General features: G+C 42.8%; 1 protein-coding gene across 1 annotated transcript; it reads right to left on the reverse strand.

Annotated features, from left to right (window-relative positions):
- Positions 1-1982: 1982 nt before the first annotated feature.
- On the reverse strand, positions 1983-25637 carry cacng3b (calcium channel, voltage-dependent, gamma subunit 3b). The gene is made up of 5 exons (XM_065964579.1): positions 25096-25637; positions 24074-24970; positions 10513-10596; positions 7871-8011; positions 1983-4457 (listed from the first exon to the last, which is right to left on the reverse strand). Exons 2-5 carry the CDS (start codon positions 24288-24290, stop codon positions 3946-3948), a joined length of 954 nt encoding a protein of 317 aa, XP_065820651.1. The 5' UTR covers positions 24291-24970; positions 25096-25637; the 3' UTR covers positions 1983-3945.
- Between the last annotated feature and the right edge of the window lie 225 nt (positions 25638-25862).

The following is a 25862-nucleotide window of genomic DNA, read 5'->3' on the forward strand; positions in this document are numbered from 1 at the left end:
AATAACTTCCAATAAAGATTTGTATCCTACGTCTGCCTAAGGCAACATTTGTAATAGCTAATTATGTCAGAGCGTTAGCCGTCTAAACTAAAGGTAGCGAGAAAAGCCGCTAAGGCTAACCTGTGAGCAGAGGAGTACAGTTTTGTGTTTTCTCTTCCTCTGCTCCTCTTAACATGTTTTATCGTTGGTTAGCTATTCAGCTGGTTTAAAAACGCTTGTTCCTGTGCAAATGTACTTTGCCTTTCCTTCCTCTGCTCCCACATAACACACTTTAAGACAACGCCGAAGCGCTGAGCATAAAAAGCCCTTGTGTGCTCCTGTCCTTTAAAAATTAAAAGCCCTTGCTTTTAGAAAAGCATTTTTTTTTTCCCTTTCACAGTCCGTGACAACTGCTGATGTTGTAGTTAGCTTGCAAAATTAATATTTACACGTGGAGGACAGCGAGAGCTCATCCGTGGTGTTGCATGTTTGTCCCTTTAAGCTCCATTTATGGCGTAAAAGACATAAGATACAACAGCAGTGTCATAAATTAAACAGTGACTATGGTTTAAAAATGTTTTTATTATCAGGGTCTGCATGTAGTGATGTGACGGTATCAGCTCAGTGTTGTTTCATGTTTAGTTTATACAAAACAGTGCAATGGTGGCTTTGAGAGGGGGGGGGGAAGGAACAAAAGCGGGTTTTTAATTCCTCTTTGAGCTCACTTTTTTACTCAGAGTCCCAGAAAAGGTCGGAAAAATAGTTAGCATTAATGCCGTTGCTACTTGCTTTTTCTTTCCACAACTTAGTCTTTGTTCTACGACTGTTTAGCCTCCTTCTCACTTACAGCCCCTCCTCCTATAAATGTATGAACAGTCGTCGCCCTGCGATGTGAAACGTGATTTTACGCATTATTTCTTTGCTAGCATTACACTGAACAGAGGTTTTTTGTGGGTCAGGGACTGAGAGCAAAAAGAAACTAGGCCTTCATTTGGCATTGATTTATATAAAAAGCAGCAACACGTAGCCTGATGATGTTTATTTGAGATAGAAAGTAAAGTGACTGTGGCCTCTAGAAAAACTGAAGCCAATGTGGATGTGCTTTCCCGCCCCAAATGCAGCAGAGGGCAACTCTACAAGAGGCAAAATAAGACAATTTTATAGTACTAGGTGAGAAATTACTTCTCACTTTCTTATTAGCTCAGTAAACATTTCCCTTATGACTGTATGCACCAATCACTAAATATTAGCTTTCTTCAATACAGAATGATGTTAATAAATAAGGCAAATTATAGTCTAATTCAAAGTAAATTTGAGGAAACAGAAGGCTTCAGGGCATGGCTACTTGTGTAGAAATATGTATTGTCCAAATATGCTCACTTTTGGCAAACTTGCAGCTGTTTCAGTTTACTGTGACATTTTTCCAGTTTGTCTAAATGGTTTAATTACAGTATTTAACATGTCTGATCATTGACTCCTCACAAAGATCGCCTGAGCCCCATCAATTTACACTTTTACGTTTAAAAAAAAGCACTGCAGGATTTGAGAGGTTATTTAAAGTTGTGGTTGTCGCTTGCCCTTTATTGCCCTTCTAGTTCTAAATGCAGCAAATCCCATCTGTACTAATGCATTTGTTTGGCAGTAAACGATTAGTCACTTCTACTGGCTTATGGAGCTTCAATTTCAAAGAGAGAGCAACACAGAGACAGAGGTAAATTTGGTACATTAATGCGTCTCCAAAGGGCCGGTTTGACAAATGTTTGGTGTTTGGTGTTTGATAGAAACATGACTTTGCATGTAACAGCTAGAAGACAACATGTGATTGGCAGATAGATACACTTTTTAAATGAACAGGAGTTAAAGAGGAGGAGAGGCTGTGAGTGACAGCTAATTAGAAGGAGCATAAATGTGGAAAAATGAAGCATATTGCACATATTGGCATCCCCCAAGTCCATCTATTTGTCTTTAACTTTGAACAGATCCTTCTTAGGAGAAGAGAGATGTGTACTTAAGATTTAAGTGAGCATTTATTCATTTCTGTAGCTACAGCTTTTAACACTTTGTTCTGGCAATAGAAGAAAACTTTCCACTAAAAATTCATTTGAAAGATTTTCACCAGGAGGTAGTGGGCAAACATAAAATATGTCCATCTGATAGTTGAATGTCTTTTGGCTCCGCCTTTAAGTATATTCACAGCTCAGCGGTCTCCTGAACCAACAAAACCTCCAGAAAACCCTCACTAGTCTACACACACCAGCGGAAGACAGCACCTAAAGAGAGACAGAGAGGGTGGAGGGGATGTGCAAGAGGGTGGCAGTGAGGTGATTCATGGGGCTGTACAGGAAAATGTGGAGGGTGTAAGGTGACGAGTGAAGGCGCACACATAAACGGACATGATCATCTCTTTAGGTGGAAAATAAATAAATCTGAAGACGACTCTTGTGGCGGAAAACGGGGGTTAAAGGAAGCACCGATGATCAAACTTATACCCTTCATTAGAAACAGTTCTGACCTAGGATCAGAGAGATGGGGGTCCCCAGGATGGAGCTCAGTTCAGTTTCAGTTCGGATTTGAAGCGAGCTTTTTCCAACAGCCAGATAAATCAATAAATATGAAAGAAAATATACAGACGATATGTATAGAAAAAAGAACAACTAGTGCCACAAATGTGCTGCTTCAATGTACAAAACTTCATATTTAATTTCTACTTTGACTGAACTGAAAATGAATCAACCTCCATCCTGAGGCAATAGCTTCCACACTTTTTTTTGTAACAGTTTCATAAACAGAGGCTGAATCCCAAACTCCACACGGACTCACGGACTTGGAGGCATGTTTCCTCTTAGTGTGTGAGTGCTTAGTGCTGCCCGTCTGTCAAATCATCGAGTAAGGGAGGGCTCTGATGCAGACTTTTCAACGGCAAATTTATTCACTTTCCGGTGGAGTCCACATTTTTGCTGACTCGCCCGCGGGACTTGCTTTCGGTTCGTTGAAGACGTGATCTTCAAGCCCCACCGAATGTAAACAAATGTTTGTGTGTTGAAGCAGTATTAAAAAAAAAAGGTTTATAAAAAGAATAAATGTGAGCTAACGTGGACAAGATGGGGAAAACAAATAGTTCACATGATGATATGTAGTCTACTGAATAACTTTAGTGGTTATATATATATATATAGCGTGTTTAAAGATTTCTTTGTGATTTATACAAAGTGATAATGTTCACATTTTTACTGAATTTGATAGATTTCTAAAATATATAAAAACTGTAAAAAAAGAAAAAAAAAGAACACACACTGGAGTTGGGCTTGTTTTCTTATATAATAGCGCATCTTGTTTCTAGGCAACGTGTGATGTCATGATAGTGAGTCCCATTATACATTTTTTATACCGTCTCAAGCGCTCACACACTGCATGCCTGACGCTGTTAAAGTCCGTGAGGGTTCAGTGCTTAGGCTTTAGAGTGGAGATTGGGATTGGGCCAGAGACAGCTTCTCTGCGCTAACGCAACGCTGCTGCTGTCCGAAATGTCAGGAGGTCCGAGGTCAATAGGTCAGAGATCACAGACTCTCTCACCCTTTTCCCTCGTCTTCCTGTAATTCACATTATTTTCAGATTTGAGGAGAAGTTGCCCCAAACAGCAAAACCATCAACAATATGCTTTAAAACTTCCTGTTTAAAAGAGGCCAATTTCTAAATCAAACGTGCCTTCATATGTCAGAATTCTCAGGTATGACTACAGTGATACGTGGTAAAGTGGAGTCAGGAACAACTTCTCCGTCAGTACCGACCCTGCTACACACACTGACACTCTCACAGGGCTCAGGATTAACAGTTCAAAGGCTTAAAGTTCACAGTTCACAGTCAGTTTATCAAACCCCGTTCCCTCCCCGTCACCCTGTGTGTCCCTGTTTTCACGATCCTCCTCTTTAAGATATTCTGATTAGCTGATTTCTGCAGTCACACCTCTCACACGGGCGTGGTCCTGCGGTTGGGGTCCTTGTTGTAGTCTTTCGTGAGCGTGCTGCTCTGGAGGAACTCCCTCTCTGAGTTGAGAATGCCGCCCATGCCGCCGCCGGATTTGGTGCCAGCATTTCCCGCCTCGCGCGGGTTCAGCGTGTACATGGGCATCTCGGAGGCGGCGGGCCCCGTGTAGCCTCCTTTACCCAGAGGGGAGGCGTCACGGCTCGGGACCTCAGAAGAACGCACGCTAGAGCGGCGCCGGAAGCGGTAGCGATAGGAAGGGATGCGGCTGAAGGTGGACTTTTTGATGAGCTCTGTGCGGGACTTGGCCCGTTGCTTACGGTGCTTCTCGATGAACATGTGCACGGCCAGCACGCCCACCATCTCTGCCATGATGAAGGAGAGGGCACCGAAGTAGAAGGACCAGCCGTAGGAGTAGGACTTTTTGCTGTCGCTCTGGCCCGGGTCCCCAGAGTTTGCAGAGATATAGACGATAATTCCTATGATGTTACTGAGCCCTGCAAAGAGGAGAAAAAAAAAGAGAGAAGATAATCAGAATTGGGCTGAAAAAAAGGACCAGATTGAACCACTCTTCAAAAAATAAACCCCAAAAACTCAGTACCACAATAGCCTGTTTCACATTGCCTGTTTGAGGTTGTAACGGTGGCATAACTGGGCCTCATGGAGTCAGTGTAAACGTTGGTGATGGCAAGACAGTGCGTTTGTGTGAAGCCTGGCCTCTCGAGCTTCAACAACAACCCAACACTTTGTTAATTCACACAACATTCACCATCACCACAAAGGTGCAGTGACAGCAGAGCTTTGACACAACCTGAATCTCAATGTAAAAGGGGCTAACGTCAAAACTGTAAGAGCCCGAAACACAGACAAAGAAGTTCATGAAGAAGAATCAATGAAAGCTGTAGCCATGCGAACAGCTCTGCAAAAGCACATATTAACTTGTCTTAGTTTATGTGGTTAGCAAATACTGCCATAAGTGTCACAGGTACAAGTTCATTAAAAAAGGTTTTCAGACTCGGCTTAGGTATTCATAAAGTAATCACATGTACAGTGAGGGGCCTCGTTGTTGTGCATGGATTTTAAACTTTAGTAGTTAAGATATTTAACTTTCAACAAAAGCAGAGGAGACACATTGCTTCCCCCCCCCCAAAAAAACAATTCAAAACCATTTTCTAAAGAATAATTGTGTGGGTAAAGTTAAGAGAGAAGTGTTTCATTGGGAGGAGAGAGACGGGAGACAGCCAAAGAAAATAAATGAAGCAACGGGTTGAGAGCATCAGAGAGAGGCAGAGAGTCACTGAACACAGCTGGGCTCTCTTATTCCATATCATTAGTCCAGAAAAAAAGTGCTCATGCAGTGTGCTGGAACGCACAGGAAGGGGACAATTAGCCAGCAGTAATTAACCAGAATCAGCCCCACACTATTGTGGTAAATAATTACCAATTAGGATCCATAAATCTACTACAAAACCCGATGGGACCCTACACATCCCACTAAACAGCAATTACAGGAGAGAGCATACGTGTGTGTGAAATGTACGTGTGTTTCAAAAGGAATTATGTGTCAGCATCCATGTGATGGATTATCTGTGAGCATGAATGTGTGTTCACGCTCTCACCGCGCATCACAGCAGCTTCATGCTATTCTGACCGATTGATTAATCAGCTGCTGTATCTTTACTCTCTCAAACATCATGAGGCCTCTTCTGTGAGCTTTGGACGCCTGACGGGCTTCTTCCGCAAATATTTGAGTGCCACCCCTCCTCTGTTTAAAATGACTCTGCAACTACACACACTCAAAGACACATACACACACACAGGCAGCCCCTTGTAGGGACTTCAAATTCAGCTGGCATTCTTGTATAGAAATGAAATTTACTTGAACCTTCAAGCTCCTCCTCTCAGGTTGGTTGTTTCATGCTATTTGGCTGTCACTGCAGCAGAGATGTTTAATAGTGGAGATAAACATTGCTACAATTTAGGGATGCAGCTCCAGCGAACATAGGGATCACCGATATCAGCACTGTTTACAAACATCTGTATATAAATGTTGTGCACCAATATCGGAAGCTCATTTTTATGTGTTGTGTTGCAGCAATTTAATGATGGCCTGCCAGTATACCGCAGATTTGGGTTTTTCTTGTCTGCAGAAGTCGTCACCTGTAGGACAAACCTTGATTTGTCTTCATAGTCAAACGTGAATTTGGGAGTGGGATTCTTGTACGGTCCTCTGGGAGAGATCAGCGACGTGCAGTTTTTAAGTCATGTTCCACTGACCTCACAAGCGGATCGACTGGTTGCAACAATTAAATACAACCAATCACACAGTTCATCTACACAACAGGCACAAAGAATTACAAAGAGGTAATGGACATAACATCCATACCATAATCCTCAATTGGCTAAATTTGCAACTGCATCAGCCCTGATTTTCATAATTGATGCCTCTCTACCACCATTAAATATTAAGGTGCACTCCGACCAGAAGGACAGGGATGTTTTCTGCTATGAGTTTCGATACAATGTCACGAGATGTTGAAGCATTGATGGGACTCAAACCGTGACAGGAAGCGAGTAACAAGCTGAGCTATGTGTCTCTTATTTGAACAAAAAAAAAAAATGCTTGCCCTAGTTCTGTTTCCACAGCTGCATTTCATTTGCAGAGGTGGAAATCAGAACCCCCCCCCACAAAAAAATAATCTTGCCCTCCCTGCAGCAGCCCATAATTTCTCATATAATTTGGACAATGAATCTTGCACCATCTGCTATATTTTCTTTGCTCACTGTTATGAGGGAGAAGCCTGAGAACCCATTATTCACATTAATTGTTGTGACACTGTAGGGCGAAAGCCTACTACTGTTTGGATTTTAAAAGCATCCTGAGATTGGTCAACGTTACCTCCATTCAAAAAATGTATTTAGAAGTCGTTTATTTGACAGACTTGACAAAGCACGACTTTATAGTTCATTTTTCATTATTTTCAAGTTATTTCCACATCTTTTGACCTGTGTCTAACAATTACATCACATGCACACGATGGCTGCCCTGCGTCCCCTGCGCATGCTTCACGCGTTGGTCCTCAAACACTAATGCCACACGGACTCAAGATGCAGTATGCACATGAACAGTAGGGGCAGCATAGAGGCAGAGAGGATGTGAGAGAGACAAAAAGCAAAATGCGTCTGCGTTTGTGTGTATTTTGTTTTAATCAGATAAATAGCTACTGCAGTGGTTAGCACCGTTCTACAATTCACTTAGCAGACGCTTTTATCCAAAGCGACGTACATCAGAGAGTAAGTACAACACTAATCCATTCATACACCGCCACTGAAGGAGCGGGAGCAATGCGGGGTTAAGTGTCTTGCCCAAGGACACATCGGACATGTTGCTCAGCTGGGGATCAAACCGGCAACAGGTGACGACTCTACCAACTGAGCTACTACAGCCACTTTTGCCTCACACTGTGCAGAGTTTGCATGTTCTCTCTCTGTGCATGGGTTCTCTCCGGGTACTCTGGCTTCCCCCCACAGTCCAAAGACATGCTTGTTAGGTCAGTTGGCGGCTCTAAATTGCTGTCGGTGTGAATGTGAGTGTTGCTGGTTGTCTGTCTCTACGTGTCAGCCCTGTGACTGATTGGCAAACAGTCCAGGGTGTACCCCGTCTCTCGCCCAATGACAGCTTGGATCGGCTCTCTGGCCTTAGGACAAACAATATGTTTTCTTGCAAAAACAAAATCTTCAACATGTAGATTTAAACAGCACAAAACTTCCTGATCCAAACACAGGAACTACTTTATATACACTGATGACTGATAGCCATTGTCCACTGTGACAAGACAGAGGAAAGATTCAGTTCAATTTAAGCACAAACAAACAAACAAATAAAAAAGAAAAGAGAGAGCAGACTAACCTGCAGATACGAAGAAGATCCCTGCACTGAGGATGACGTTGTGTCGACTCCGGTAAAACTCACTGGCAGCCACGCAGAGCCCCCCCAGAAACAGCAGACCCACACTCATGATGGGGAAGATACTGGAGGCTCGCACAGCTCCTGAACACAAAGAAGAGTGGGAACACAATTAAAGCAATAAACATGTTTTTTCAGACTCTGCAGAATGACAGCACAAGATGAAGGAAAGCTTGTGTTGGGAAAAAAAAAATGGCTGAAAAAATAAACAGTATCTGAGTCTGTCTTTAAGATTATTTGGAGACGGATGTTAATACTAATCACAGAATGTGTTCAACAGTTGAAAATGTGCTAATTCATTTTGCCTTGATAATTATCTTTGTGTTTGATGTTGGTCGATTGGAACAGTCGGATAAAAGGATTGAGAGAGAGCTGTTAAAGTCCTATGAGTGTGTGCTGAGTGGATTAAAAGGCAGTTTGGAATTTGAGTCAAACATTTGACCCTTTAAAAGATAAAAAATGGTAATTTGAGTGTTTAGAATATACATTTAATTCGTCAATTTTTGTGTTCAATATGACATTTATCATTGACAAGACGAGTAGTTTTTATTTTTTATGCATTTTGAGGCTCCGTGTCCTCCAAGCGTTTTTTCCAGAGCGCCAGCATCTTTTTTTCCAATTGTTTTTTAAGGAGTAGAGCGTTTGTAGCAGCAGGCCGCTCCAATCACTCAAATTGAAAATCTTTCAACTTTTAAGAAAGTCACTGTTAACGACACCGGCGCTCTTTTCCAAATGTATGATATTCCCTGTAGTTAGGCCACCTACAGATCGTGTCTTGTACCCACATCCTCTTTGCTCCGTGTATTATCAGGAAAAAACTATTTCAAATAAAAAAACGGACAGTAAAAAGAACAAAGCAGTGTCGGTCATACAGTACAGCGGCTGTTGTCGACAGACATAGACACGTGCAGCCCTTTTCTTCTTACAGCCTTGCATTAGTACAATTCAAGGAGAACCAATAGACTTTCCAGACATAAGAAAATGACTTTTGGTTTCATTTCAAATCCACAGCCCTGGAAAATGTAAAATATGTCTTTGTTTTTGCACTCACACGACACACACAGATGCAAACCCGTGGTCAAATGTCTTGCTGCATGCTTGACTGGGTCTGAATCCAGAACATGTTAAAGCATTCAGAGGAGAATGAGAGAGAGCAAGAGTAAGAGAGAGAGAGAGAGGGAGAGAGAGAGAGAAGAGAGAGAAGAGAGCGAGAGAGAAAGGAAACGATGGAGAAATAAACAAGACAGATGGAGAGTCACACTGACACATATGCGAGGCAAAATAACGACTAGCAGAGATGATGAAAAGGAAAACGAGGCGTCAGTAGGAGTGAAATATTTGCCAGAGCCCCATATGTGTGAATGATGTGACAACATATCGGTGAATATTTACAAACTGCTCTTCCTGTAGTGCTGAGCTGTGTAGAAATTCACTCAGCAGAGCTTTACTGTGAATGTATTTTGTCCCAGTCACATTTCTGCGTTTGTGTTTCTTCATGTGGATCCATCTTCTTTACGTTCCAAAACATTTCAAGCTTGACATGTCAGCTGCAGTGGCCAGTGGCGTGCGGCCTAAGCGTGTAAGCCCCGCCCCTGTGGCCCACACCCCTGGGCTGTATGTAATGGCGGTCACTAGGTCCCTGCTTCTCATTGGCTGGCAGGTTCTGAAGCCTGTGATCTAATTGGCTGCCTCTGGGGATGTTGCTCTGTGTTCAGTGGAGCAGTGAGAAAGATGCACAGGCTGAATCTCCCCCCTCAATCTTTTTTTTTTTTTTTTTGCTGTTGTTCTTGCTCCGTCCATCTTTACGCTGTGTTTACTGTGAGAGAAAAACAGACCAACCCCCTCCATTCCTTCTCTCCCCTCTATCTGGCTCCTTTTCTTTCGATCTTATTACTTACTCCTTCTAGAAACAACAATGTGCTTGTTCTCTCTCTTGTTCTCTCTATCGTCCCTCTCTGTTGATCTAGCTTATTTTACATGTGATAGTTTTATTCAGTATGCAGATATTCCCTCGTTCCTTCTTGTTTGATTGACCTTTCTACTTATTCTAAAGTACCAAAACCCCTACTTACTTTGTTTTCCCATCATAATGAGTCATTTACAGTTATGCACTGTAGATCTTGACTTATTTGTCTTGTCATCTCAAATGGCAAAAACAACATATTTCATAATCTATGACGCCATACCAACAGTGATGTTACAACAGCCAATGTTAGCATTCAGCAATGTCCTAGATAAAATGAACATAAGCTAGTAAACATATAATCTTCAGGTAGCTAACATTACTGTTAGTTAACTGGTGTATTAGGAAGGACATTTCATACTGTACCATGCAACATATTGTAACAGTTAGCTTTGGTAGCTTGGTAGCTTTGAAATATATAGTTTACAACATCGACAAATGTCCCTCATGATTTTTAACCATCAATTGTCTTTTCTACAACTGATCAACCAATTAAAAACAGAATTATATTAATTAGAAAGATCGCCTATATTTATATGATTTGCACTCTGGAACTGTGTACAACACACCAACAACATTATAGCTTCCCACCCTGAGAAAATTGGGTTTGCGTCAAACTCACGTAGAAGGTACTCGGCGGCATCTGCTTCATAGTCAGCGTCCTCTGGGAAGTGATCAATCTTCTTACACACACCTCTGAATGTTCCTGTTGGGGAGAGAAACAGATCAGTTCAGTTCAAATGAAATATGAATCTTGATCTGGTGTTTATTTATAAGTGAGCTGAGTTTGACCACGCCCCTCTCTGGAAAGGCTTTGGGTGGCTTGATCTTTCTTGCACCATGCCCATTTGTTTATGGTGAGAAGGCCGATCAGAGGGTCAACTGAAACCAGTTATAGTTTAAGTAAAGTTACACATTCATACACCCCCGACGAAGCAATGGGAGCCACTTGGGGTTAAGTGTCTTGCCCAAGGATACAAGGGACATGTGGCTGCAGGAGCTGGGGATCGAACCCCTTCCAGTTGAGAGATGACCAACTTTACCAATTGAGCCACAGCCGCCCCTGACATCATCAAAAACATTTTGAAGCATTGCCTATGCAGTTATACTCTGTCCTTCATCCAAAAGTGTGCAAGTATAGAGTAAGAAATCAGTTTTTGTTTGAATAAGAAACAAAAGCCTTAATTGGAACACTTTTAGAAAGAATATCTAAAGTTTGTTCACACATCAGATTTTCTTTTAGCCCACAGACAGAACAGACAGATAGTCTACCACAGCGAGATATTTGGTGAATTTGACAGCAAGTGTATTGGATTTAAATTGCATTACCCACTTTTAAGTGTTTTGTCAATAACCAATCCCATTTTGGTCTGATAGTGTTGTACCAAGGTTGAAGACATGAATACACATCAAAAGGAGAGAGAGAGAGAGAGAGAGAGAGAGAGAGAGAGAGAGAGAGAGAGAGAGAGAGAGAGAGAGAGAGAGAGAGAGAGATGGCGGATGATGCAGGACAGAGCTGAAGCCTTCAGGACATGTGTAGAAAACACTGACGAAAAGCGTTATGACGCACGCACACACACACACACACACACACACACACACACACACACACACACACACACACACACACACACACACACACACACACACACACACACACACACACACACACACACACACACACACACACACACACACACACACAAAATAACAACAGCTACTAAAATACAGTCATTAAGCGTACACACACATATCATACAGGCTCATTGCACTGATACATGAACGCCATCAATCATGCATGTAACTAAAAGCCTTCTGCATCTACATTGTTCATATCAGTGTGTGTCAACTGCTGTGTGTGTGTGTGTGTGTGTGTGTGTGTGTGTGTGTGTGTGTGTGTGTGTGTGTGTGTGTGTGTGTGTGTGTTTGTTGTATTGACTAGGATGCAGTATCCCACGAGTGTCCCGTGTGTCAGGCAGAGAGTGAGTCATCCTCTTTAGTGCGAGTCCTTCTCTAATACACACATATCTGTTGGCGTTGATGTGTGTGTATCCTCTTCGTTCCAACCCATCATTCAGTCCCATTCACACATGGTCAACACCACAGGGGATGTGAGAGAAATGTGTGTGTGTGTGTGTGTGTGTGTGTGTGTGTGTGTGTGTGTGTGTGTGTGTCGGTGTGTGTGGACTCAGCAGGGATGAAGGGGAAGAGGAGAGAGAGCGAGATGAAGGAGGATGAGGAGAGGAGGAAGTACTGGTTGAAAGCGGTTTGGTGGTAAAACGACGCAGGAGAATTAGAGAGAAATTGGAGGATAGAGGCCCGAGATGAACAACGAACGACTCAACACTAATTGCTTATTTGCATATGAAGAGCTTCTTCTAAGTACACACACACACACATACACACACACACTTGCACAAATTCATTCATAAATTGATTCATCAGCTCGTGCCGTGAGCAAGGATAGTGACTGAACTTGGAGTGAGACTTTGACAGAGACACTTTAATATTCAACAAAAAACACATAAGCATTTGTATTAAACCTTTTTGTCCAACATCCCCCTCTTTACATCCTGTCATCATTCATCACTGATTTTCTGCCCATTTGGTTGCTAGTGCTAGTAAATCAGTACCTGGAGCTTGTGCCTTTTTTAGTGTGTCCACAGAAGTCAAAATGAATATGGCAGTGTATGTTTAAATTCCTCTTAGTGTTCCCCTATCATGCTCTCTTGGTCCAAGGTTTGGGAATCACAGGTACATGATATGATACGATATGCAGAGGTGCTGCTTGTCAACGGGCAAAGCAGGCAACAGCTTAGGACCCCAGACTAGTAGGGGGCTCGGACTACACCCGGAATTTCTCCTGCCAGACCTCGAGTCACATTTTTCCGAAGCAGGACCGTGTGAGCTGATTTGAGAACGCAGCAGGATTTTATCTGGAGAATTCACCTCGAGCCAATGGGAAGGGGGAGTAAGGTTTAAATCCTGTGACTGCTGCACGTTGCAAAGACTGTTTGCACGCGGCCACTACGATCTCTGTGCACGTAATTAAACGACTGCATTACATTTTCTCTTGGTAAGTATGTTGTGCTCAGCTCTTTTGTCGATGTTGTCATTCCGTTGGGCTACACGTAGCATTGATATAAAGGCAAATATTCTTATTATGGCGCCGTGTGCAGAGGCAGGCAACTGCTTGGGGGCCCCAAAGCAGCACCTACAATGTGCAAATTTTGCAATGATGGTAGGAAACCTCACTAAGAGGGTCTGACAGCACTCATTCTCGTTGCCCTGCTGAATGTTGGTTGGAGGGCCCCCAAATTGATTTTTGCCTAGGGCCCCAACAGGCTCTAGATTCACCACAGGCCGTGTAGCGGACTCTGTTTCTTCGTCCGCAACTTCTACGTATTTTTTTTTAACCCCCGCCCGCCCCCCTCTCCTGTCTGACATGGATAGTCTCCCACTGTGAACAGCCAGGTTATGAGAATATCCGGAGAAGTCCTCCTGAAATGATCCAGATATTTTCAGGAGTGCATATGTGAAAACGGCTCCAGTGGGCATTCTTGCTACTTTGTGTGTTTCTGCAAGTTGCATATGAATGTACATGTATCTTTTATGTTTTGATGTATCATCCTTTCAAATAGAAAGAGCGTCTCCATAGCGGACCTTGTGATTCAGGTTCCAGCTTGATTAATGATGTGAGGTTAATGAATGGTCTTAAGAACACCTGTAGCATATTGATATGCATAGTTACAACTCCCAATGCTGTTGTACTCCAAAGCAGCAGTCGTGTAATGTTGTTTGTCCAATCAATATACTAGGTTGGGTAAATCTTTTCAAATAAGGATAAGTAAAAGTTTCCATTCTCAAAGGCCTTGTTCTTAACAGCCAAGTATTTCCCTATGTTGTTGGTTTTGGTCTTCTTCTGCGAAATGTCAACAACAACAAAACACTAAGCTCTCCTTTCTCCTTGACTGTGGCCGGGTTTGACTGCAGTAACAGGGTATTGTAGCTGTAGCAGTTTAATGTTGAGGTGAAAAGCATCATCAGTCAGAGCTCTGCCTCGTGTCTGTCGGACACAGAATTCATTATGCCTCCTGCCTTTTAATGTATCGAGCCGTCCTGATGAATGCCAGTGAAAAATGTACACACAGATACACACACACACTCATGAACACAGGGTACGCTGCGAGAAGGGAACACAGAGATAGATGGCTGCTTTTGTTTGCATCTGAGTGGCCGAGAATCTAAATCACAGCTGGAAAAAAAACACACACTTACACACATGTACACACAAACAGACACACACACATACTCTCACCCCAATTACCTCACACTTCTGTGTTAGTAGACAAGATTACGTCACATGATTACCTCCTAGAAAGTCAAGATTGTCTCCAGTGAATAACACAAACACGTAAAACACGCACACACACACACACAGGGAAGTTTGAAGTTCTACATCAACATCAAAATATGTTCAAATATCCACAATAAGAAGCAGGCATTAGAAAAACAATCTGAATCAGGTCTGGCTGAACAGAAGGAGACACAGGATTTGTGCACCTGTCAGCCTGCAAACACGGACCCTGCCCCAAACGTGCATCTCTCAAAGTGGGGTGCATGCGTGTGTTTTTTACTCAAAGGTGTACACGTGTCACGTCTTTCTCAGGTTTTGAATAGCTACCTTCATATGCTGCATCAGTGAGTGAGTCAGTAACTGTCACAAAGGCTTACTTCAAGTGTCACAACCAGCCTATGATCTCATCAGAAAGAAACCGGTGAAACGCACACAAACCCACAAACCCCCACACACGCACACACATCAGAAAAAGTAGGCCAAACTATTTATTGTAAATGAGCTCCTACAGTTTATTAATACATGTATTGCACAGACTGGCTCGGAGATAAATGCATTACTTTTCATGAATTAAAAAGCTTTCAGCTGGCTGGTGTTCTGATAGCCTCCCTCTGTCTCTCCATTTTACCGTTCTGCTTTTCACATCTGCTCACTGAAAAACTCCATTTCCCTTGTCTCACCTCCTCAATCTGCTTTGGTTTCTTACTTGCTTTGCATCTAGCAGCAGATGCAATGTGTGATATCACGCTGATTATGCTCTACCCTCAAAACTGCTATGATTGGTTTACTTAAATATCATCACAAATATCATGAACCTTTCCAGTTAAGGACAACATCTGCAGAGGAGATAAGGGAAGGCGGAGAGAAAGAATACCTAAAACCTTTCAGAAATGATCAATAATTTCAGTGGAAGTCTTTGATTCTTTTTCACAATTACACATTCATGCAGCTTATGTAACAAAAATACAAAATCACATGCATTAAATGGAGCGATTAAGAAAACTAAATATCAACCTAACGCCTAACCTAAGTCGTAATCTAACTTTTTTTTCACCTTCACATCTCTTTAAAACTCTCTTCAGTCTCTTCTCTCGCTTGACTTCCCTGTTCAGCTCTCTGTCTTCTTAGATTTATCTGCTTAATTGTCTTTTTTTCACGCTTACAGAGCCGATTCTTTCGGGATTTATTCACACCTATTTCTCTGATTTAAGACCATTCTTTCATCTTCTACTTTCATCTTCTTGTACTTAAAACTATCCAATAAAACACACGACTGCTGTAACAATTTGGTTTAAATTAACACACACATTTTCTAGATGCTCACAATGTCACATTAAAAAGATCAATGAAGATTGAGCTCTTATACTGAAACACTGATGTATTGATTAGGGATGTTTCAAGCAGACTAATAGTCAATTTAAATTCCATTTTACCAACTAGGCTATAGATAATGGAACACTCAGAAAACAGTCAAAATGCAGCACAATTTATTTGAAATTGTCTGCGGGGGGAAAGTCATTTGGTATGCTGAGTGTGGCTAACATTAGCACCGCCAGCCTTTGGTCCTCCTTATACGTTCCCGTGTTAAATGTGGCTTTGCACTGCTCCAGTCGATATGCTACTTTAGCCTGACCTAGCGTTCATGAACTTAATTTTCATAATACTGCTTAACAGCTCTTCCTGCAAGATGTTTTCTGTTCACTGTGCTTGTTTCCATCCTGGTAGTAGAGCATAGAGCGCTAACTGAAACTACAACCAGTCTATGGCTGCAGCACGGCTAGTGGCAGGCGGCTGTGTTGAAGGTTGAGCATAACATTTGACTGGCCAAACTATTAATAATACGTTTGACAGCGCTGTAATTCTGTTGCTGACGAGGGTGATGACCTGTAATTGTTTACTCGACTAAACGTGCACATCCTTAGTTTTGGGGATATGGAGAGTCTTAATCAGGAAAAAAAAAATGCTGACTAGTCCTTCATCTCTCCGTCTCTCCACACACACACACACACACACACACACACACACACACACACACACACACACACACACACACACACACACACTCTGTACAGCACTTAAACACCATAAATCACAGTAAAATGATGATCCCAGAAAGACCTATTGTGGTCCTCATACGTAACAAACTAAAAGAGCTCTGATGTTAGTAAATATTGAAGTGATCAGACACTTCAAAGCAACATGTACAGAATATCATGCCTAAGAGTTATTCAGATGTAGTATCTCTCCATTTCCTACTTTGCCTGAGAGTAAACTGATCCCTGCAAATAAAACATTTGGGTTTGTTTGGGGGGCATTTTAACTCGTAACTTGTGCTGGAGTAATTGTTGTTCTTACAGACTTGTTCCCAAGGGAGCTGTCTCCATCCCTAATCAGTCCATGTGTTGGCTAAAAGCTGCTTATAAGTGGCCTCTCTAAACCCAACCACATGCACACGCAAACATGCCGAGAATATAAAGCGTTTTGTCAAACAGAGGAGAGAAATAGGAGGGAGCGAGCCAGAGCGAGGAAAGGGAAGTTGAAAAGGGGGAGCAAATTGGACTGCTTGTTTCCTCAGAGCGCCTCTGACAGCTCAGTGTGGGTGACTGTGCCTCTTCCTCTCTCTCCCACCCTGTACCTACCTCGCTCGCTCACTCTGATTACCTCTTTCCAGGCAAAGAAGAGAGGGAGGAAGAGGCTAGTTTCCACGGTGATGGCTGATGAAAGAGAACGAGACAGGTTCTGCTTGGTTGCACACCTCTCCTCTTTCTCTCTCTTCTTATCCCCCCTTTTCTCAATCTGTTTTTTTTTTTCTTCAAACGCCCATGTTCTCCTTCCCCCCCGTTCCGTCTCCAAAACATTTCTTTGTTCCTGTTTCAGATTTCCTCATCCTCCCCCTTTACTCTTCTTAACCCCCCCCTACTCTTATTAACTCAATAACCATTGATCCCTTTCCAATCTCGCTTTCATCTTCTCTCCTCTCACTTTCATACATGCTTGTTTCTGGGATATAGAGCGTAACTACTTTGCAAAATTGATATGGCATCCCAAATTTCACACCTGCATGTTGTTCTATAAACTATACACACCAACATGCAGACGTTAACCCTCTGATGTAGTCATCCACAACATTTTGAACATGGCCGCAGGTCTTGGCTTTCGTAAAGCCCCAAAACCATTACCTCTTCCTAGCCACTTTCCAGTTCAACCTAGAGGTGGCTGATATGGTTTTTCATCACCCAAACATACATAACAACTTCTTTTTACACTTTGCTTTAATCCCTGGGTTAGCCCCCGCATCCCCAGACCAGCTTGCAAATAAAAATTAATAGAAAGAAGATATCTCTTTTTGATTTCCCAGGATCTTAATTTCCCGTAACTGTCACAGAACAAAAAGCCCCTTCAAGCTACCAAGAATATGAGCAACGAGGCTGCTAGGCTAGGTAGCTTGTTGAGACGTACACTTTAAATTGCTTTAAGTCCAATATAATACACAGAAGTTTGGTAGCCAACTAATACCCTTTGTATGTATAGTGAATCACTGTCCAGTTCAAAATAGACCATTTTGTTTAATGCTGGTTTGATAGCATATTCAGTGGCAGCCATATTGACTCTTATGAACAACCACTATAGACACAACCACCAAAAGCTATCTGAAGACATTCCTTTACCCACGAAGCAGCTCTAAAACATACTTTTCTAATATTATTTACAGAGACAAATGAATTATTCCACGATGAGCAAGCACCTAGCAACAGTAGGAATGAAAGTCTTCCTGTTAACAGGTAGAAAACTCGAACGAAACAGATTCACTGGTAGATAGCCTTATTTATTCATTCAACCTCTATTTAATCTCGAGATATCATTGAACGCATGCCCTCATTTAAGATGACACGAGCAGATGGGCCGAGAAAGTCGAGTAGAGGGAAGCTAGGGAAAGAGGAATCTCTGTGTTCCCTGGCTAATTGGATGGGGCATTGTGACACTGAAACAGCAGGGGGCCATTCTTAACATTTTCATATAGAATATACCGTCTGAAATTAAGTTCCATTGTGTGCCGTTATGTTCAAATTTCTCATATTTGTAACTAAGGTGCCCAAGAAAAGCGGTCCACATACCTTAAGCCATAGTATATACGTCTTCACCATGTTCATTTCTTTCCAAATTACCCTATTTCTACTCTTTCTGTTGCCCCCTTCCCTGTCAAACATTGCCTCCCCCACCTCCCTCTTTCTCCTCTTTCCTTCCTCCGCCTGGGTGATCGTTTTTGCCCCCATCTGCGTTTAAAACCCTGTTCCTTCTCTCTATTACCAGGTGATCATTTAGATCCCTGGCGCGGTCAAACACTCCGCAGAGATTCACCTGAAACAGAGGCCATGCACAGCTCATCCATCACTTTCCAACTATTACCACCAATCCTCCCCCGTTTCTCCCATGCAACATTGTGGTCCCCTCTTCATTCATGCTCTGCCTCCATCCTTTAACCTTCCCCCGTCTCTACTTCCTTCTCTCCTCATTTCCTCGCTCTCTCGTGCTCATTTATCACAGTGGGAGCTTAACACTTCAGTACACCTGCACAGACACACAACAACAGATTTACTGAACACAGAAAATAGCAACCTAACAACACACACTAACTGTTTGTTGATAGAGGAAACCCCGCAAGGTCTCATTGCAAAGCACCACACTTAAACCTGGTGTTAATTAGAGATTTAACCCTAGAAGAACACATTAAAAAATCGTACCCCTGTCAATCAGGTATGATTTGTGTCGACTTCTTACTTGAAGTTCACATTATTTCCCTGATCTTTATAATATGTACTCCAAAAGTCTTCTGTATGGGATTAAAGGAAGAATGTGTGACTTTTTGTTCCAGTAGATGTCGCCCTTGAGCACCAGCAATAAACCAAAACAAACTGCTGTTTGGTAACACCTTCGCTGTTAGGAAGCCTCCGCTCTCCTCCAGCGACACACCTCCAACCCCTCTCCATTGCACCGATATGATATGATGCGCAATGAGCCAACCACAAAATCTGCTTTCTGTTGAATTACTGTTTGCCATAAACACAACAACAGTGTGATGCTTGTTAGTCAAAGCTAGCAATATGTCTGCCTTTACTAAGTATTTATTTTGAATCACACTAATGTCTGAGGGCTTCTTGGTACTGAGAAAACACAGAGAACTTTTAAGATTTCAATTGAAGAATGCTACTTTCTGGATATAAACTGCTGAAAATCAGTCTGGCATACTTTTCTACAAACACTGCACACGCCAGTTTAAGTGATCCACTTTCTGTGTTTGGGTTCAACTTATTTTTCCTTTACTGAAAAACAGCTTGTTTGAAGTATTTTGCTTTTGGAGAGAGCAGCAAAGACCAACTTAAATGAGATTTCAACCAGTGGGTCAGAGATACCGATATAGAAAACGGTCAAACTTTAAAGATTTCACTCACATCTGGCTGAATTACAGCACTAGTCTTACCTTACCTTCTATTTTAATACATTTTTCTATAATCAGGTGACGATACAAATGACTTGATAAGATGGTATTGGGGTACTTATCTCATCCATGCGTAATGTTTTATGCAAAAGCCATCTTCACATTTTCTTCAATAGCTAATAAAAGCTAAATAGCTGCATGATATATGCTGCACAGTGCACATGCATGACTGCTCTATACATTTCCTACAAGAACACTGCATACATGATGTTTTCCAACCCCCTCTGTCATCCCATCTCTCACTCAGCTGCTCTCTGATGTCGCGCAGAGTACGAGCACACATGTACAAGTCAGAGACATCCATTTCCTGTCACTTTATGAGGCGTTTATGAATTATGAAACTGTGACAACTGGGGACGTGGAACGAGCAAAGGGGGGATAAGATGGGCAGACTGAGAAAGGAGAACTAATTCACTTGATCGCGTATGTGTGTGTGTCCATGAGTGTGTCGCATGTGGGCCTTCATGTGCGCGTGAATGTGTGCGTGCACTGACATTGTGCTGACATTGTGTTAACTTGGCGTGCTGCTCCTGCAGCTGTGCTTATTTGGTGGCTTGGGAATATCCTCGAATTTGTCTATTTATTCATTCAATTATAAGTCTCTGTATGTGTATGTGCGTATGGAAATGAGAGTGTGTGTTCAATAAAGCTTATACCTGTGCCATCTGGCCCTGTAATAGCCTTCTATGCCCCCTAGAATGAGATGGTTATGACTGGCTGCATCACACACACACACACACACACACACACACACACACACACACACACACACACACACACACACACACACACACACACACACACACACACACACACACACACACACACACACACACACACACACACACACACACACACACACACACACACACACATGCGCTACTACTTCAGGCAATGCATCTTTTTCATGGTAATTGAAAACAAAGTTCTAAATGAAGAGTATTTTCAGAGGATCAAAGTCAAATCATATACAGTGAATTACATCTAAAGGCCTAATGAATGATGGGAAAATCAAATAATCTTCAAGTCTTTTACCTCATACAAGGTTAAAAGCAACTCGACATTGACTATTAATCAGGTTTTTTTTTTGTTTTAAGCCCTTTTTGCTGGGGACTTAAGAAATTGACCCCTCATGACGTCAGTGTTTTACTTTATTATTCTCAAATTATCCCCTAAGAAATGACATCTCCTCATAACATTCCTTTTTTTGTTATCAATAGGCTACCACATAATATCTCTCGTGCTTTTTCCCTAAAATGTACTGCACATGTCATCCATCAAACCATTTTGAGAATTCACTCTGAATTTGAGCTTGCTCTTCCTGTGAACCTGTCTCCATGCTGTGCAACCTGGATTTGCACCGAGGATCCTGTCAAATCGCTCATTTTTATTTGTCAGCGCAGCCTCCGTAATTCTCAACGGGAAAGAGACAGGGGAAAGGCACACAGACAACACCAAAATAAAATCCCTTCCGAGGTACAAGTGATAAAGTCCCAATTCACAGAGATGTCGATTTGCAAATAAATGATCTCATGACTTCTGATTGGGTGAAATGTGGTCGGTTATTAGCAGGGAATTTATATTACTTTTAGCAAATTAATGACATTGTAGATTTGAACGGTATTAGGTTAAAAAAAAAACAACGACCTCTGCTACTACCACAAATAACTAGACATCCCCAGTTAAAACTAGTCCCATGCAAGGAAGGCAATAATAGAAATGCGATGTGAGAATTGATACCAGTTTCATTCTTCTAAGTAGCTAAAATGTTCCAACAATAATAATGCTGCTTGTGTTGCAATTTCAGTTTTGTCTGCATGAGAATGTCACAAGGTTAAGGCACATTATGGCCTATGGCATTTTGTCAACATGTTTAACAGCCAGAGGAGACCATATATTTAGACGACAATGTGATGAGGCTTTGCTGCATCTCTGACCTGGTGGACAGGCTGCCATTGAAGGGACTTCTCAGTCACAGTCATCCACACCACCTCTGAATGAGAGGAGAGATCCCTAGGTATAAGTTAGTTTGTTAATTTTGTTTTTTTAACGATAAATATATATATTTTTTGTGATTTTTTGGGGGGGCTTTAATGGAGAGATAGACAGTGGATAGAGTCGGAAATCAGGGAGAGACAAAGTGGAAGACTATAGCCTCCATACATGAGGCGCGGGCACTAACCACTGCACCACCAGCACCCCAAACGATAAATAATTTAAAATGCTCTGTAAATAACAGCACTATGATAATGTTTTGCAGTTGTTTAATCTATAAATGCATCATGAACTTTGCAGAAACATTTAATTCATAAACTTTGCTGGAATTAGGTTAGAAGGCAACTGATTTTCACCTGTCCCTCACATAAACAGACGCGTTTTAATATGATCAATGTTGTCTCAGCAACATCTGGAAATCAACAGGGAAGGGTTAAGGAAAGGCCGGATAGACACAGACAGAGGACCGCATGCAGAATGAGCCAAGGTCAAAGCCCAGACTCAAAACGTGCCTCTGAAGCAGTCTTCAACTGCTTAATGGATCTAATGGATCTCCTCGAATTATCACTGCCCCATTAACCTATCTCTTTGTCTAGACTCATAAACACAAAGCTTGATGTCATGGCAGATGGCTGTTAACCAATGTGTCTGTTTTTGCTGGAGGTTTCTACCTGTTACATGTTTTCCCTGCCGCTGTTGCCAAGTTCTTGCTAATTGCTGATTAATGTTTGTAAAAACTGATGAAGTGATGGAGGATTAAACGAGGTGGGCAACCTGGGTTTTGGTAGAAGACCAAACAAGATGTGACAAAAGTGGAGTTAGAACCTTAACAAAGGAGGATTTTCTAGGGATCTCATTACAGGTATGACCTCATTTTGCATTAACTTTACATTCTTATGGGTGAGGTGAGTGAATTGTAGAATTGTAGGCCACACTGGTGTTACATTACTTTCATGACTGATGGAGATGAATGTGGGAACAGAGGCAGTAGGAACATGCAACAACCATCACACCTGTTTGAATATGGATTTCACAATTTCAAGATATACAATCTCATTTCTGTATGAAAATTCAAGACGATGATCTCAAACTACTTAACCACATGGTCCAAATGTTTTCAGTGACTGTTGTCCTTTTTTGGTTTGTTTTAATTCTGCATTTCTCTATATTCAAAATCATAGCAATGGAGGAAACCCTTAGGGATTCTTGAGGCATGAATGAATATGAATTAAGTCCCAGGTAATGGCCACTGCATGACTCTGACTCAAGAAAAAAAAAACATATTCATTGAACGCAATTTATCCCCGAATGTACAATGTCAAAACAGGGTTTTCAACAACGGTCAGTCCCATCACTCAGCATTGTAATAGGATGATGTCATTTATCAAAACAATGCACAACCCTTTTATTCCTATTGCAGGTTTCATACTAACCTGAATGTGCTTTTCTGAGAGAACCATACTTGATCCCACACGAGCTGACACTTTTGCAACAGTGACAAGGACCTCTTTTTGACAGACAGACACCTTGAGCAGAACAATACTTATTGATGCACAGACATCTGCCTTGACTGGCATTAATGGATGAAAGCAGTGTGTAATCAGTGAGCTTCTGCAAAAGTTGACAGGTCTTTCTCAACTGTCAGTGGCTTGCCAAATGCACACCCAAACCAAACCACCAACCACGGCGATGCCATGCTTCCCACATTTGTTTTCTGCCTTCCAACTATACAAGACAACAAGATGACTTTGAAAATGCAGAGCAAAAATCTTCATAACACAGTGCACATGAGAGTTCCCAGAAACAGTGTGCAGATCTAGGTAGCTGTTAGTGGTGCAGCTGACTAATAACCCTGCCAGCTGTCTGTTTGTGCCTGTTTTATTTGTGCCTCCAGCCATGTAGTGTGTTGACAACAACATCACATTAATACATATTCTATTGTATTGTGTTGCAGAGGAACTGAGGCAACTGTGAACTCCGGGAAGGACAGCTTCTAAGGAACTGAGTTTGGGGGGGGGGGGGGGATTATAGGATGCAGACACACACACACACACACACACACACACACACACATGCACACACACATTGGGCACACCGCCAGTGCTCTTCTGGTGCGAGACAGACAGAGGCAGACTCCAGGAAAAACAGGATGGATTTTGTGTGCTCTGTGTGCGTGTGTGTGTGTGTGTGTGAGTGAGTGTAAGTGTGTGTGACTTAAACAGACATCTAGACACACGTTCACGCACACTAGCTACTCATACACACACACACGCACGCACTCACACACACACACACACACAGACAGACCGCCAGTCAGTCAGACTGATCACGTACCTTCCAGACAGCAGGTTCGCCAGAGGCCGGAGTGCGTCATCACCTCCTCGTTCTTGCGGCTGGTGTCGTTGTCGCCGCTGTTCTTCGTGCGGCAGACCCCGCGGGAGTACAGCCAGTAGTCGGTACCGACGGCGATGGTCATGAGGCTGAAGGCGGCGAATGCGCCCACCGTCGTCACCAGCATCTGGACGCCGCGGTCACACATCAGCATCTTCATATAGGCGGCTCCTGTTTCACTTAGCCTATAATTTTTTTTTTCTTCTCCTCCTTCTCTTTGAGGTTCACCCTTTTAATTTTCCTTAATATCCCGCGAGACTTTGTGAGTCAGGGTGAGGGGTTCAACGGAGGGAGAGCCTTTTCAAATCAACGAGAAATGCGGGTGAAAGTGTTGGATTTGTTAGTGTGGGAGCGATGAAGAAAAACACACTTGGGTATCGCTTGTCCGTTGACTTGACAAGTGGGCTCGTGGCAAAGGGCGGGAAGGTGGGAGGGCGGCGCGTCACTTTCTCGCGCATCAAAAACCGGTTTTCACCACCGTCCAACTACACCACCATCATTAAAACACGCACACACACCGGGGGTTTTTTAACGACCACCGGTTGTACCCAGACTGCCTGACACTGCCCCTCACCCAGTCAGTGCGAGAGGGTTAGGTTGCCACATTCCAGCTCTCCCTTCCCTTCTTTCCATGTAGCTATCAGTCCCAGGGTGAGCTGCGTTTTATCCGCAAGTAACCACGAATCTTCTCCTCCTCCTCCTCCTTCTTCTTCTTCTTCTTCTCTTCTTTTGTCCCCGTCTTTCCCCCTTCCTTCCCTCAACTTCTGCTCCTTTTCCAAAACAGTCCACTTATTAATCTGTTCACCATTAACAGTCTCGGTCTGCGTGGAGGGACTCCATCTTTAAAACAACAACAAAAAAATGGGGATCTGTTTGATGTTACCGCACAGTATTGGTCGAGGGAGGCGGTTTCAGACGTGTTTCTAGTCAGACATCGCTCATAAGGCGGGTCGCCCCTCACTCACCGCTGGATTTCTTGACCGGTGAAGATTCTCCTTCGGCAAACTCTTGTCTCAGCAGCGCCAGAGGCGGCCGTGCAGTGGATTTATCTTCTCTTGTTCGGTTTCCGGCTAAATTGCTGAATGAATGGACGAATGAATAAAGCCCATACCTCAGCTATGACGAGAGGGTGGACGCTGACCAAGATCCGTCGTGTTTCCTCCTCTCCAGCTGTTGACTCACTGACATGTTTTTTCTCCCCCCCTTCCTCCTCGATGTCCAAAGCATGAAAACTCTCAGCCTGTTTGACACATTATCTGCAGTGGAGAGACAAACACGAACACGGTAATTTAAATAAGCTTTAAATAGGCACCAACGGGATTAAATAAATGTCTCCAACGAAAGAGAGCACGTCTTCGTGTTTTTCTGTCGCAGCTGAAGTTCAGTCCCCACCCGGACAGACCGTCAGATAAGACGCCTGCTGATGGAGCCTGTAAGACAGCTACACCCGCCTGGGTTTGCTCCCAAGAAACGTGCCCGTTGGTACAAATGAAAAAAATGACAGCCGTCGCCTCCTCCTCCTCCTCCTCCCTCCCCCCCCCCACCCCACTCCTCCTCCTCGTAGCCTTCCTCCTCCTCCTCCTCTCGGTCCAACCAACACAAACTAAAACTAACCGCGCGTCTCGGCTAACTCCGCCCAAAGCCGCACTGCTCCGCTCGGATTGGACTCCGGGTTTGACAGTGCCTTTCGGGAGCTAATCGTTCTCCGTCACTGGTGCCTGTCCCGCCCACT

This window comes from Labrus bergylta, chromosome 16 (genome assembly GCF_963930695.1).
Source record: "Labrus bergylta chromosome 16, fLabBer1.1, whole genome shotgun sequence".
Taxonomy (NCBI): Eukaryota; Metazoa; Chordata; class Actinopteri; order Labriformes; family Labridae; genus Labrus; species Labrus bergylta.

Coding starts and splice junctions, on each gene's coding strand:
- cacng3b (XM_065964579.1), bottom strand. CDS start 24,290: ATGAAGATGCTGATGTGTGACCGCGGCGTCCAGATGCTGGTGACGACG. Junction 10,597..24,073: donor GCGAACCTGCTGTCTGGAAG/GTACGTGATCAG, acceptor TCTCCCCAACAG/GAACATTCAGAGGTGTGTGT. Junction 4,458..7,870: donor GATCTTCTTCGTATCTGCAG/GTTAGTCTGCTC, acceptor TCCTCTTTGCAG/GGCTCAGTAACATCATAGGA.